The 14440-nt window shown below is 57.1% G+C and overlaps 3 protein-coding genes across 3 annotated transcripts in view; 2 read left to right on the top strand and 1 right to left on the bottom strand.

The window, feature by feature from the left end:
* LOC103905034 (testis-expressed sequence 2 protein) overlaps positions 1-4523 on the top strand; it is a 5134-nt gene extending 611 nt beyond the window's left edge. The window contains exons 2-12 of the mRNA XM_019473959.1: positions 11-280; positions 441-641; positions 743-1046; positions 1372-1589; positions 1810-1956; positions 2061-2160; positions 2324-2456; positions 2566-2703; positions 2957-3169; positions 3509-3629; positions 4398-4523. Coding sequence (XP_019329504.1) covers positions 11-280; positions 441-641; positions 743-1046; positions 1372-1589; positions 1810-1956; positions 2061-2160; positions 2324-2456; positions 2566-2703; positions 2957-3169; positions 3509-3629; positions 4398-4523 — 1971 coding nt within the window. The remainder of the gene's footprint in view (positions 1-10; positions 281-440; positions 642-742; positions 1047-1371; positions 1590-1809; positions 1957-2060; positions 2161-2323; positions 2457-2565; positions 2704-2956; positions 3170-3508; positions 3630-4397) is intronic.
* Positions 4524-5543: 1020 nt separating this feature from the next.
* On the bottom strand, positions 5544-14033 carry RPL3L (ribosomal protein L3 like). The gene is made up of 10 exons (XM_009286483.2): positions 13887-14033; positions 12839-13031; positions 12032-12200; positions 11018-11153; positions 9693-9879; positions 8976-9136; positions 8578-8679; positions 7834-7929; positions 7193-7312; positions 5544-5658 (listed from the first exon to the last, which is right to left on the bottom strand). The coding sequence occupies exons 1-10, from the start codon at positions 13887-13889 to the stop codon at positions 5602-5604; spliced, it is 1224 nt and encodes a 407-aa protein (XP_009284758.1). The 5' UTR covers positions 13890-14033; the 3' UTR covers positions 5544-5601.
* A 121-nt stretch (positions 14034-14154) lies between these two features.
* Positions 14155-14440, top strand: part of NDUFB10 (NADH:ubiquinone oxidoreductase subunit B10) — a gene marked incomplete at its 5' end in the record, with an annotated part of 2878 nt that continues 2592 nt past the window's right edge. The window contains one exon of the mRNA XM_009286484.1: positions 14155-14311. Within this exon, the coding sequence (XP_009284759.1) occupies positions 14155-14311 (157 nt within the window). The remainder of the gene's footprint in view (positions 14312-14440) is intronic.

Below are 14440 nucleotides of genomic sequence, written 5' to 3' on the forward strand. Positions count from 1 at the left end.
CCGGCTGCCACCCCCCGAGGAGCTGCCGCCAGCACGATCGGGGGCCACGGTGCCGGGCAGAGCTCTCGCCTCCATTGCCCTCCTCGCCTACGGCTACTTCATCCTGCCGCTGCCGCCCTACGCCGCCGGCCTCTGCCTGGGGCTCATCTGCGGGCTGGTGCTGGGCTTCCTTGCCGTCCTCCTCCTCATACCGAAGCCTCCGCCGGCAGGACGGGGACCACAGGGCTGCCTGTGCCCCGACCTGCTCCCGGGGGAGCCGTGGGAAACCCACCGCCTCCAGGTAGGAGAGGGGTGGTCTGGGATGGGGTGCTGGGCGGCGGCTGGAGGGGAGCCCAGGGTTTGGGGTGCAGCACCGAGGGGGTGCCGAGCCCGCAGTGGATGCAGGCTGCCACCCCGTATGGCACAGGGGGAAGCAGCCAGCTCCCTCTCCTCCCACCCAGGGCTGGATGAACCAGCTGCACGTCTACGACCCTGAGCTTTTCCACCCCTCGCTCACGCACTCGGTGCTCGCCACGCTGGATGGGGCCACCCTCAAGCTCTCCTACCCCAAGAGCAACATCCCACGCCGAGCCACCTTCGAGGAAGAAATCCTCGACACCGTCTTCGTCAGCCACCGCTGCTATGACCTGACTGATGCCAAGGTGAGTCCGGCAGCGCCAAGGACTCTCCCGTGGGAGTAGGGGACTCTCCCCTTGTGGGGACCCCCAGTGCCCTGGCCTCACCACTGCTCTCGGTGTTGCAGGTCTTCCTCTGCCCCCCAAGCCTGGCCCGAAAGCGGACGTGGAACAAGAAATACCCCATCTGCATCCTCCTCCCCGACCTGGCGGACGTGGAGTGCAGGAGCAGCGAGGAGCACAACGCAGAGCTGCAGAGGAATGAAGGGACGAAGAAGGTGCCAGTGCCAGGCCAGGATGTCCCAGGGGACTGCAGGGAGAGGTGCCTGTACCTCTTCGGGCGGACTGGGAGGGAGAAGGAGGAGTGGTACCAGCACCTCGTGCGAGCCTCCCGTGGGACACCCAGCAGCAGCCACGGCAAAGCCAGGGCAGGTGAGAAGCAGCCATCGTGGCCTCTGCTCTGTGCCGGGTCTGATCCAGGGTGGGAGCTGCACGTGTGCTGGGAGGACGAGCCCTTGGTAGGCAGCAGTGAGCGTGGGGGGAGATGGAGGAGCCCAGAGCCAAGAGCATTTGCAGCAGCAGGGAGAGCCTGGAGGATCCCCCTTGCCAGCACAGGGTGGGTGGCATGTCGCTGGCATCACGGACGGGCAGCACGTCACCGCATGTGCATCGTGGCACGTCACCGTGCGTGCATCGCAGCCAGGCGGCATGTCACCTCTCATGCCATCCTGACCCGCTCATGTCCCCGTGTCTCCAGGTGTGGGACCAGCTCCGCGGAGCAGCAGCAGCAGCAGCGGAGGGAGCGCCGAGGACATCCCCTCCGCTGTCCCACCCAAGGACCTGGCGGGAAGCGTCCGACAGAAGATTTTCCTGGATTACAGCACCTACATGGCCCGATTCGTGCCAGCGCAGGTGGGGGGCAGCCCAGATCGGAGCCCCTCTCACGGAGCACTGGGCAGCCCCACACCCATGAAGGTGAGTGGGACAAATCCAGCACCGGGAGCGGGACACGAGCGCTAAGCAGAGGCTGATGGACCCTGCGTGCAGCCACTTCCAGTCCTGTGGTTTGTCTCCTCCCTCCCGGCACCACGGTTTGAGCAGCCAAGCCATGGTGCAAGGGAGCACCCAGCCAGCGGGTCCCACTGCTCATGGGGCCACCTCACTCCAGGGGCTCGTGGCTTCTGTCCCTCCACAGCTCGGTGAGGACACGGCTGGGCACAGCGAGGCATGCATGGCCTGGATGAACGCGCTGGTGGGGCGCATCTTCTGGGACTTCCTCCGGGAGCGGTACTGGGCCGAGCAAGTGTCCAGCAAGATCCAGAAGAAGTTGAGCAAGATCAAGGTCAGAGGCAGGAGCATCACAGCACCCGGGAGAGCCCCATCCCCAAGGCCCCACGGCGGGTGCCAGACTGTGGTGATCATCCCCATGTGGTTTCCCTCCATCAGCTCCCGTATTTCATGAATGAGCTGACGCTGACGGAGCTGGACATGGGCACATCCATCCCCTCGGTCCTCAGTGCCTCCAACACCACCGTCAATGACCGAGGTAAGAGCCCTGCAGAGCGGCAGGGATCCCAGGGCTGGCTCCACAGCAGCTGTTATCGAGGTGCCAGCCCGGTCCCCGAAGCAGGGAGGTGTCGGCAGGCACACGAGCAGCCCTCGGCCCCTGCGGTGCTGACAGGGGCTTGCCCCGTCCCTCTCCCCGGCAGGGCTCTGGGTGGACGTGGAGGTCACCTACTGCGGCTCGTTGCAGATGACGCTCGAGACGAAGATGAACCTCTGCAAGCTGGGGAAGGAGAGTGCTGCAGAGGAGAGCTGCCCGGCAGAGGCAGGCGGAGAGGGGTAAGGAGAATGTGCATGGCTGGGTTTCATCCTCCTCCTCCTCTTGCCTGAGCGAGGCAAGAGGGTGCTGGCCCCAGGGCACCCCTGTGATGCTCCTTGGGGCTCGCAGCGCCAGGCCACGGCTGATCCTGCTGGCAGACAGCGATGCGGAGTCATCCAGCGCCGGCTCCTCCGATGAGGAAGACGTCGGTGCTGCAGAGCCTGCGGGAGCCCTGGGGGAGCGGGTCCCACCGCCTGGCGCCGAGGGGTAAGGGGCTGTTTGGGGTCTGCGCCACGGGGTGTACGGGGAGATGCTGGGGAGGCACGGTGCTATGCCAGCACAGGGGCTGGGGGCCGGTTTCCCCGGGAGGGCACACACAGGCATCCCGGCACATCATGGCAGCCCTTCATAGGGGACTCCTGACCCTGCGGGGTGCTGTGGCAGACGGCCGGGGGATGCCGAAAGCCAGCACGGCTCTGGGTCTCACCCTGCTGCTGAGCCGTGGCTCCGCTCGCTTTAGCCACGTCAGCAGCAACAGCACGAGCCGGAAGATCCTGCGCTTTGTGGATAAGATCGCCAAGTCCAAGTACTTCCAGAAGGCCACTGAAAACGAGTTCATCAAAAAGAAGATCGAGGAGGTTTCCAACACACCGCTGCTGCTGACGGTGGAGGTGCAGGAGCTGGCAGGCACCTTGGCCGTGAACATCCCCCCACCACCAACGGACCGTGTCTGGTACCAGCTCTCCTTCCTCCCGTGCGGGGACACACGCGCATCCTCCTTCCAGCTCCCCTTGCTCCCTGTGGCTCAGCCAAGGAGCCAGCTCTGGGGCTTCGTGTTCATCTGGGGTGCCAGCAAGCCAGGGCTGTTCTCCCAAAGGGAGTCGGAGACCTCAGACTCGTTTCTCCTGGTCTCCACCCAGGCCAAGACAGGATCTGGGGACCCAGAGCTCCCGCTGCAACCCAGCCACCTCCTCCCAGGAGGCAGGTCCCTAAAACCCAGCAGTGGGGCCATGTGGGCTGTGCCACATATTCGGGACGTGATGCTTTCTGCCTCTTTCCTTTCCCTTTGCAGGTACAGCTTCCGAGTCCCGCCCCAGCTGGAGCTGAAGGTGCGCCCGAAGCTGGGCGAGCGGGAGGTGACGTTCCTCCATGTCACCGAGTGGATCGAGAAGAAGCTGCAGCACGAATTTCAGGTGTGTGGTCTGTTAGAGGGCTCAGCAAACCCTGCTGAAGCACGGGCATCGCTGCGATCAGGGATAATCAGACCTCAGTTTGGGCCAGGGTTATCTCTACAGAAAGCCAACATCTGATCTGGTCTGTCCAGCTTTGGACAGTCAAGAAACACAACCTAAGTAACCAGTTCCAAGGGCTGGTGCTCTGAGCACTAGAGTGCTTGAGGAGAAGTGGTTTCCTCCCAGCATGTGCAGCCCTGCCCCAAACAGGGGGGGGTTAGGAGTGTCAGCAAGTCCCAGGCAGACACCCCCCAGAAGGGCTGAATTCACCCATCCACTCTGGTTTTGGGATGTTTGGGAGATTTACCATCACAAGGTACCCGCTGGTTTGTTTTCAGCCTCTCGCCTTTGAGACCTCTGCTCAAAGAGCAGAAATGTCCCCACAGATGTTTAGGTACCCAAATCCCCCCAAAGAGCTGCCCATTTGAATGGCTTCCAAGTGCTGGTCCCTGCCCTCTGCCATGACCACCCTTGAAGCCATACAGGTGGGCAGGGCAAAGAAAAACTGCTCCTCTTCGTCCCCATCCTGAGATACCCAGAGCCGGTAATCCTCTAGGGCCAGGCACGGTCAGCTGCTGACGAGGGGACGGGAGCCCCAGACCTTCTGTTCACAGCCCCGGTTTCTACCCGAGTGCGGCTCCTGCCAAGGCCACTTCCCGGCAGATGTGTCGCCAGTCAGGCAGCGGTATTCAAAACCACCTACTTGTTATTCTGGATCCCTCTTTTCAGAAAATCTTGGTGATGCCAAACATGGACGATCTCATCATTCCCATCATGCGCTCTGGCCTGGATCCTCAGCCACCCACTGGGGGACTGCCCAGGGACCTACCAGCCAAGGGAGAGAAGAGGCTCTGAAGCACAGCCCCACGGGCAGGGCAGAGACACTGCACAGAGCTCAGGGGCCTCGCCGGGACACGGAGCCAGCCAGGGCCTGGCCACTGACCGCATCCAGGGCTATGCCCTGGGGTCTGAACTGCTCGGTTCATCTCATCCTCAGCACTTTTGTAGATGAGCCGCCTCCTCAAATACTGCAAGCACACGTTCAGAGCAGAACCAGACCCAGGGCAAGGGGTTTGCTGGAGACCTAAGTACTTCATGCGCCTCCTACCAGGTTCCCAGGACTCCCGATCAAGGGGGCAGCTCTGGACCAGCGGAGGGCTGGGCTTTCTGCTGTCTGGTTCCCAAAGAGGGTGCAGGACGCCCAGACCAGTTCTGCACTGAAGGAGTTGTGATCACCGCTGATCCAAGACATCACAGCTCCAAGACACGTCACACCCTCTGCTGCAGGCAGCTGGACTGCAAGGAAAACATGGGTGGGAAATGAGTCCAAAATCTGAATAAATCCATCACTGCCCGGTCTTACCTAGCAGCCATCTTATTGTACACGAGTTCCCACCTCTGCTGAGGATGCCGGCTGGGATCGTGGGGCTTTGTGCAGAGAGAAGTCCACGGGTCATACTTTCAGCTCAGCAAAAGGAGTGCCTGAGTGTGCGTGTGTGAGAGGCGGCGAGGGGAGAGATGGTCAGTGAGACTGGGCAGAGGCAGGTAACGGGGAGGCCCTGTATTCCCAGCGGAAACTGGGGCAGAAGTGCTGGTACCTGCTCTGCTCCCCTCTGGAAGAGAGGAAGGGGAGTCTTCACCGTGGTTTGGGTGAGTGCAGGCAGTGGAAAAAAACTCACCAGGCAAAGGAAAGGGAGGGTCCAGAGGACAGAGCAGACACTTGGCCGTCCCAGTTAGTCCCTGTCATATGGGCCAGTCTCATGTGCTACTTGTCCCATCCCCACGTGCTGAGGAGCCTCGAGGACACGCTGCTGCCCACAGGCAGCACTGAATGCCGGCAGGACACCCCTCCAGAAGGAAGACAGGCAGCAGACATGGCTTGAAGCCTTTTTATTGAAGGTGGCCAGTTAGGTAGCCTTGCGTATCTGAGTCCTTACAGCTCTTCCTGCACTCCTGGCTTCCCTTTCACCAAGTGTTTCTTCTGAGGGCCCTGGAAGAGAGCAGAGCAGAGAGCTCTCAGTGGCAGTGGCAGACAAACCTGGCCTACAAGGCTGCATCTGAGCTGCGGGCAGCAGAAATGCAGCTCTGGCCCCTTTCTGCCGTGCAAGGCTGCTCCTGGTCTCTGCTCCCCAGCTGGGAGCTCTGTGCCGCCATTCACCAGCCGCCCCTGGGGCCTCCATGGCCCTGCAGGAATCGGGAGCGGAACATCATTGCCCTTGCACAAAGGGTTTGTTTATCTGGAAACCACACAAGCAGCCAGAGAGCGGCAGTGAGTGACCTGCTCCGAGCCAGGCGGGCTGGCCTGCAGTCAGGGGACGTGGAGGGGAGCAGTAATCGTGCTGATGAACGCTACCAGGAGCCCGCCACGGCGGAGCAGCTGCCGAGCTGCTGTCCGAGCCCTGGAGGAGGCAAGGCCTCCCACAGCCAAAGGCGCAGATTCTCATCAGCCAACTCAACAGAGCCTGAGGGGTTTCCACCAGCTAAGAAATGGGGTTGTCCCGGACCAAGTAAGTCCTATGGGAGCAGATGGCAAGAATTACTTATGTGCCTCTACTTCCAGCCAAATGTAAAGTTTTACCACACTGTATGTGGGGGAAGCTCTCACCCCACAGTAGAAAATGGCAAAGAAAACACCTGCAACCTGGTAAAACCACCTCCTGTCACTAAGGTCCACGCCACAGCTACTCGGGACTTGCAGCGACAGCAACAGCAGAACACAGAACAAGCTCCTAACACTGAGATAAAGGAAAACAGCTTAACCTCTAAAGAGCTCTGCAAAGGCACTGCATAGCCAATCCCCCTTCCCGGGGCTAAGGAGGCTTAGCCAGTTTCACATGGGATTTCTAGCTGACAGGCCGGATCCGGACACGGTTTACATCTGCGCGGTATCCAGGCAGTCGTTTCTTTCATTTCTGCTAGCTGAAGGCCTGGCTTACTCAACGCTTCCTCAATTTCACATTCAGACTTATGCACCAGCCTGGTGTAGGTTGCAAAACTCTTCAAGAAACTCTGCTTGGTTTGGATTCTTTAAATTTTTTTTTTGCCCTGGATTTAAGAAAAATATACTGCCTGGCCTTTTTGAAAGCTTCCTGACAAAAGAATCGCAAATTTGTGTCTGAATTTGACCCAACCTTTTCCTCTTAAGAACATTAAAGTTATAAATCATTCCAAACAAATCAAAAAGAAGTGCACAATTACGGGTGAAAGGGACCATATGTCCAAGGCAGTGCCTGCCAAGTTAACTGCTTGTTTAAAACGTCCCGTGGTGAATGGAAACTGGTTGGCCATATGGTATATTATTTGCTAGTTGGGTTGTCTTGGATCATGCACACAACCATCATGTTCTTCCTTAGCATAATATCTGCTGTGTGATTTGAATTCATGCCTGTCTTTTACGCAAGACGGTCCCGATCACTCATTGCTGTTACATCGAGAAGCAGATGCTTGGTTGGAGTCCATCAGTTGCTGTAGCCCCAGCTGCGAGCATGGCCTGGGAGCTGGAGCCGGCGCAGAACGTAACTCACCATGAAAGCCCGCTTCTCCTGAGCTGTCTGGAAGCAGCCATGGCCAAACTTGGAAGTGGTATCAATGAATTTGAGTTCAATGGCTTCCTGAGCCCGGCGGCTTGTGTGCACCAGAAGGGACTGGAAAAGAAGAGTCACAATGCATCAGGCTCATCGTTACAGAAAATCTGGACATCTGCTGTGATGGAAGCAGGGTTGAAATATCCTAGGTGCATCCATTAGACAAATATCTCCACAAAAATCTGCCTTCTCAGAGAAACACCCTGGTGCTCAGGTGGCAGGTGATGCCTTGGATTGCAGAGCAGCTCTGAAATGAGCCTACTCTTCACTTAGCATTTCATTTGCTCACAATCTGTTTACGGCCAAGGTTTCCATTTCTGGGCCCCACATCACAGCCCTCAGAGGCTTGCAGCTTCTGTCTCCAGAGAGAGTACATCCGACTGCACACTGCCACAAACCTCCTAGCTGCGAACGGTCTCACTGAGCACCACGCTCAGGTGCCACATGCCCTCTGCAACACAGCATCAAGGACCCGACCAGTCTCCCTGCCCAGCATTTGGAGGCAGTGGCATTCTCCACGTGGTGAATCCCTTCGCGGAGAGCTACAGCCCGTCCCTCCCCAGCGCCGGCTGCGCTCTCACCTTACGGAGGGTGAGCACACGCTTCTTCGTGCCCACGACGCAGCCTTTCAGCATGAGGAAGTCGTTGTTGACCTCCCCATAGTGAGGAAAGCCACCCTGTGGAGAGAGGGAGAGAGAGGGTTGGCAGGCAGGAGAGCCGGACGGGAGCAGATGTGTCCACAGCTGGCACTTCCTAGGGAAGGAGAAGGTAGTGACTGACAGTCCTTCCAGCTAACGACACTCTGCACCCTTCAGGTTGCCTGCTCAGGACCACCAGAGCATGTCAGCCCCACTGACTGCATGATCCAAACTAAGCAGCACCCCGTAAGAGCTGGGGAACCAGCAACCCTGCTTCCTTCCCTGAAGGATGTGGGTGAACAGAGAGCAGAGCTGGCTAGACTCCCAAGTTAACAGTTTTTAATAAGCAAAAGTGAATTTTTAAACCAAGTAACAAACATTTATCTGTTAAGTATCAGATTTTTAATGTCATTTATACTTCTTTTTCTTTTTAAACAAAGTTCTTGGTTCCTGCCCAAGTCATCAGCTGAAAGTTATGTGTTTGGGTCTACCAATGGGCCTAAAAAACCACCTCACAGAGATGGTTTTCCACATCCAAAACACGAGGAAAGGAATCACTGCATTTCTTTCAGTGAATTTCCTTCAAATTATTTCTTACGCGGGTGTCTCCAGCCAAGGAATTACTTCCCTGGCTAGGATTCCTGTAGCCAGGGCCAGTCACAGCCCTTTTACCCCCTCAGCCCTTACCAGAGGCGTAATGGTCTTCTCCGTGACATCGTAGTGCGTCGAGGCATTGTTCTTCACCACTTTGCCATCCTCCACGTGGATCCCACGGCCAACGCGGTAAATCTAGGAACAGAAAGGAAATTGAGACGGCGACTTTCCCACCCCCTCAGTGAGGGATGTCACAGGGACGATGCAGTTTTCACCAAGATGTGCCCCCTGTGATGTGTCCCTTGAGCAGGGAACAAGGGAACAGGGAACAACAGGGAAGGGCACGGAGAACAACAGCACTGCAGATCTCTAGGGAAACATCTGAGAAGCTGGGGGGAACAGAGGCCACGGTGCAAAGGATGGTGACGGCATGGGAGGAAGGAAGGCAGGAAGGCGCAGTGGTGCTCTGAGGGAGCCCACCTGGGCCATACCTTCTTGTTGAGCTCCGTGCGGTGGTGGTAGCCCTTCTGGCCAGCCCGAGCAATGGAGTAGCCAACCCGGGCCGGGTGCCAGGCTCCGATGCAGGCAACTTTGCGCAAGCCCTTGTGTGTCTTCCTGGGGAGCTTCTTGGTGTGCCAACGGCTCGTTACCCCTGGAAATGTGACCGGACAGGGCAGTGAGAACCCCGGGGAGATTCAGGGCTGGTGTCTGAGTGCTGGGGAGGGGAGAGTCTCATTATTCTTCTGCAGTTCTTGGAAGATACCATGTTGGAAGGAGACCAAGAGCTGTCACCACCGTGAGAGGCCAGAGCACAGAACTGTTCTCACTTCTCATGGATTTGATCAGACTGTGACATGTTCCTGCTGAGCACATCCACGCACACGCACAGAAACACCCACACCTCCGCACACGTGGCGTTTGTGAGGCGTGCAATGGCTTTACGTACTCACAGTGCCTCTGAGCCTCCCGGGAGGACTCTGGGCACAGTAGAAAACATGGCCTTTACTGAGATTAAGGAAACCAAGCTCTGCTACAACGGAACTGCACATCACGGTTGAGGTCCAGAGGCTCTTTGCTACTCCCTTTGCGCAATAAGTTGGTGGGTTCTCAGCATGGCTAATAGTCTCCTCCCCCAGCACTACCTTATGGGTAGTGTCATATGAGAAGGACAGAACCGAGCCCCTGGCAAGGGCCTCCTTGCTCTGTACCTTTCATCCCATGCCCCTTGGTCACGCCAATGACATCAATCATCTCGTTCTGGCTGAAGACGCTGTGCACGGAGACCTGCTTCTCCAGCCTCTCACGGACCCAGTCAACCTTGTCAGCCACTGTCCCACCATTCAGCTGAATCTCCATCACGTGGGCCTTCTTCTGCCGCAGCGGCAGCAGCTTCATCTGCATTAGACAGTGCATTAGGGCAAAATGTTGCCTTCACCTCCCAGGCATGAACATGAGGGCAGGGCCACATCATCCACCGTTTGTGAGGGGCACAGAGGGTGAGCAGGACCAGCTCTTCACCACCCCTCTCTATCACACTGTCAACCCCTTTCATAACAGCCAGCGACCTGGGTCACCATGCCTACATATCTCTTGGACCCAACTCCTTTTCCCTGAGCCCAACCACCCCATCTCCCAGTGCTCCCATTCCAGGCAGGAGCTGACCCACACCCTCTCTCCAGGGAGCACAGGAGCAGGCCAGCCTCATCCTACCCCAAAAGCTAAGCACGGTAGTACTAGCCATGGTGAACGCCCCAGAGGAGCCCATCACCAGAGCACCGTCTGAGGCTGAACACTGCAACCAGCCAGAATGCAGCTCTGTGCTCCGAACCAGAGTCAGCGCCTCTCCTTTGGTCATGCTCCACCTCTGCTTCCAGACCGAGCAGTTATTCCTAGTTCCCACCAAGAGGTGCCTCCACTCTCTCCCAGTCCCAGCTCCCTGTGCAAAGCCCCTGCCAAATTGCTACAGCAGGACTTTGAGGGTCTGTGCCAGCCACAAGTGAAGCCTTGAGCCAGCTTAGCTCTGCCCCAGACTCCAAAGCAGCCATTAACTCCAGGGATCAGCAGGAAAATGAGCCCTGTATACCTAGCAATCAGCATCTAGCAAAACTGTGCCTGCCCGTGGGTTATTTTTGCCCAAACATCTGACACCAGTTGCTAATTTGAGGTGATCATGGGGCCCTTGCTGACACAGGGCTTACCACCTGCTGAGGCTCTGCACAAAGTCTGCTCTCCTCCACGGCGTGTGGGCTCCCCAGCGTGCCACAGCCCCCTCCGGTAATCCCCCAGCAGGGAGCTCTGCTGAGCCCACCTCAAAGGGACAGGGTGGGTGTCAGGAGGTAGCTGGAAAAGTCAGCTGGCACCTCCCATTGCCTGCATGCCCTGTCCCACACCCTCTGACGTGCGTCTGCCTGCTCAGCCTCCTGTGACCCCACCAAGACACCCCCGTGATCCCGGCTCCCAGGCCCTCACCACGCTCCCGAGCTGAGGAAGACCCCGAGTCCCCCTTGCCCACCCCCCGGGGTGAGGCTCTGACCTGCGTGTGCACAATGACACGAATGACCTTGCAGTACTTTTTCATAGCCGCAAAATCCTTCTCCAGCTGCCTCTTGCCATCCTCATCCTGCCATTTTTTGCAGTACTTGGTGAACGCCTTCTTCTTGCTCTTGTGCCTACGACAAAAGTGTTTAACATCCAGCAGAGCTGAATGGTGAAGTGCTTCTGCACTTTGCTGTGCCCTGAGACAGCGCAGCGTGGGGGGACAGATCACCTTGCCAGGCACTTCCCTGGAGGCACAAGGTACCTGTGGATACCTGAACCTCGCCTGGCTGCCGGGGCCACGACACACGGCTTTGAGGTGGGAAGAGGAAAGTGAATAATGAGCTGCAAAGAAGGGCTGGTAATTCAAACCTTTTTGCATGAGGAATCCAGTTGTCTCCCACTGACTGGCTCAGTGCCATCAAAATACAAGCGCAAAATCAGAGCTAAGAGGAGAAAGGAGAAAACAGCCTCCGACAGGGATCAGAGGCATGTGGTGGGTGGATCTCAACGGCACTTTTGCAGGAGACACGATTCCTACAGTTACGAAATTCATGTTTCCATTTTCCTCTCCGCTGGTGTGGGATTTCGGGTGCTGATGTTTACAAGGGCCAGGGGTCACACTCTGCATCAATTTTCCCCAACTAATCTGGTTTTACTCCCTTCATTTGGTGCCTCAGCTCAAGTATCCCAGTTTAATGGAGAGTAAATGAGCCCGACCTACACAAAGGAAAACGGACCTGCAGCATGCACTACCATATGATATTGTGGAGAGAGCTAACTTAGTTCAACTACTAGAATAAATTTACATATGCATATGCCGATTCCCAGCATCAAGCTGTTTGCAGTATCTCTGTGCATGGCTAAATAAATAGCAGTTTCACGCCACCTCAGAGCCAGCTGCCAGCTGTTTGCAACGGCTGGGCATCATGGAGAGCCTGCGGGGAAGACCTGCGAGGGACTCCCCACTTGCAGTGCCCCAGGGACCCTCCCCAGCCGCGGAGGCACGTACCAGTTCTTGTAGAAGCGCCGTCGGCACTCATCACTGATGTGCTCAGCAAAAACAGTCTTGAAATTCCTCAAGCCCTTCGGTGTTTCTATGTACCCCACGACCCCCACCACCACCATCGGGGGGGTCTCGATGATGGTCACGGCCTCCACCTCCTCCCTCTTGGAGGTCTCTGCAAGACAGCAAAGGGAAATGGTGCTCAGCATCGTCTAGGACCAGATCATTCCCTGGAGCCATTCATGGCCCGTGCCGTTACAGCGAGCAAGCAACGTGCTGGGGGCAAAGTCACACTCTGTTCTCACAGCCAGCCTCAGCCCCTCCATCTCCCACCTGCTGGAGGGCCACGCAGGGTTTGATCCCCAGACACCGAACAGGTTAGACCCCGTGGCCCAGCACTCTTTAACCCCTCTTCCCCGGGTTGGGGGAAGCAGTACATTGAATGAATCTTGCCCTGGAGTTTGGCTCCAATCCTGTGGGCATCCCAGAGGGTAACATTATAAACTTCCCCAGCAAGGCACTTCAAGCCCAGGATTTGTCAGGTGGTTGCCCTGCAGAGTCCTTCCGCCAGCAGGATCCAACAAACCGCCAGTCACCGTACCGGCGTGAGGACTTCCCAGGAACCCCCAAACTCAGCTCACACTGGCCATGAGGTGGCCTTTGGCCATCCAAGATCTGGACGGCATTACGGGAGATAGCCTGGAAGCTACGTGCTCCACCACCCGTTCCCAGGAGCAGCCTTTCCCACCAACAAGTCTTTTCCCTCGTTTCCCTCCTGGATGTGGCTCCCTGCTTCCATCAGCCAAGCCTTACTGAGCCCAGGCCTGTGCACCTCCCGCACAGTGTGTGTCATGCCAGCTTTGTAGCCCAGGAAAGCCGTCAGGTGGACTGGTTTGCTGGGATCATCCTTAGGCCATGTCTTCACCTTCCCTCGATGGCGACGGCTTCTCTTGCGGGGGAGGAAGCCCAGGTGGCCATGCCTGGGAGCAGAGAACTTGCGGTGGGACTGTGGAGAGGAAGAACAAAAAAGAACAGCTTCACTTTCAGGTCCCAGAAAACGCCGGGACCCAAAGCACAACGGGAAATCTCCCCTTTAACATGCTGGAGGGATTCTGGGCTCTTCCTCGATTCCAACACGACAAAAAGAACTCATAACAGGATGGGCTTGTGTTCCAGCTTCCATCATGTGCATGGAAGACTTCAGTAAGTTTCTGGACAAATGATGCTGATTAAATAAAAAAACTTGAACATAATCTCCCTCCTTCTGCTTGAGGACTTTGAAGGAGAAATATGTTCTTTAATAGGTCTGCCCTTCTGTGATGTTAATTACAATGACTCATTTTGTATTCTGCAGCACCAAAAGGGCCTGGTCAGAATTCGTGGGCTTTGTGTCGTCAAGGCAAATGGCACCAAACAAGCACAGCCAACGATCAGAAGAAACGGGAAAGGATGCCCAAAGGAATCAGTAATAGGAACATGCGCAGGTTAAATATGCACCTTGAAAACCAAATTAGAAGAGCTAAATATATAAACCCCAATCGCAAGGTCATGCTGAGCCAGGCAGAGAAAAGCAACAGCGCTTTAGAGACATGGACAAGTTCTCACACAACTGGCTTCAAGGCGGGGGAACTGGGGGTCAGCCCAAGCGGCGAAGGGTTAGTTCTGCATCCACTGCAACTCCCTCCTCGCTAAGATCAGTCCCGGCACCTGGTTGCACTTTCCACCAAGCTTATTTTCCAGCCCAAGCGCAGCTCTGTTGAGTTCGACCCCGTTTCAGCTGCACTAACATCGCCGGTAACCCAGCCCTGCTCACTGTCCCTCTCCACACAATCGAAAGGTAGCACTGCCGAGCTTTACAAACCATGGGACGTCTTCAGCCCAGGTCAGCCGCAGAAAGAGGCTGTCAGTAGGCGCCTCCCCGGTCTAATACTTAAGACGGTTATCGGTCCAAAGACACAAATTTAGCTACTAGCTTCACGCGCTGCTATATTCATTTCGTACTGGGCCAAGCTGGCAGGTCGGACATAGCAGTTGCGGTGTGATAAAGGTCAATTGCCGGTGTCTCAGTTTACACCTCTCCCTCCTAAACAACTCGAACGCGAACGGCAGGAATGAGGATTGCTTCCTAACGGGGCACCGCACACCCGGAGCTGCGAACGCCCGCGCCGGGCACCCCGAGCTCGGCGCAGCCGGCCGCTCTGGGTGGAGACAGGCCAAAAATCCCTCCATCAGCCCAGGAAAGAGAGACTCTCTTGATTCTGGCCGGAAGACAGAGCGAGGCAAGAGGTCTGGTTGTGAGGGCGGGCTCTGCTCCTCCTCCAGGCCGGGGCCTGAGGCCCTTTGGGCGGACGGCGGGAGCAGGGCCCGGTCCCGGGGGAGGGGGGGGGGGGGGCGGGCAAACGCACTAAACACACA

Source organism: Aptenodytes forsteri, unplaced genomic scaffold, assembly GCF_000699145.1.
Source record: "Aptenodytes forsteri isolate BGI_AS27 unplaced genomic scaffold, ASM69914v1 Scaffold55, whole genome shotgun sequence".
NCBI lineage: Eukaryota > Metazoa > Chordata > Aves > Sphenisciformes > Spheniscidae > Aptenodytes > Aptenodytes forsteri.

Coding starts and splice junctions, on each gene's coding strand:
- RPL3L (XM_009286483.2), bottom strand. Junction 9,880..11,017: donor GTGTCATTGTGCACACGCAG/GTCAGAGCCTCA, acceptor TGTCTAATGCAG/ATGAAGCTGCTGCCGCTGCG. Junction 7,313..7,833: donor GTGTGCTCACCCTCCGTAAG/GTGAGAGCGCAG, acceptor CTTCTTTTCCAG/TCCCTTCTGGTGCACACAAG.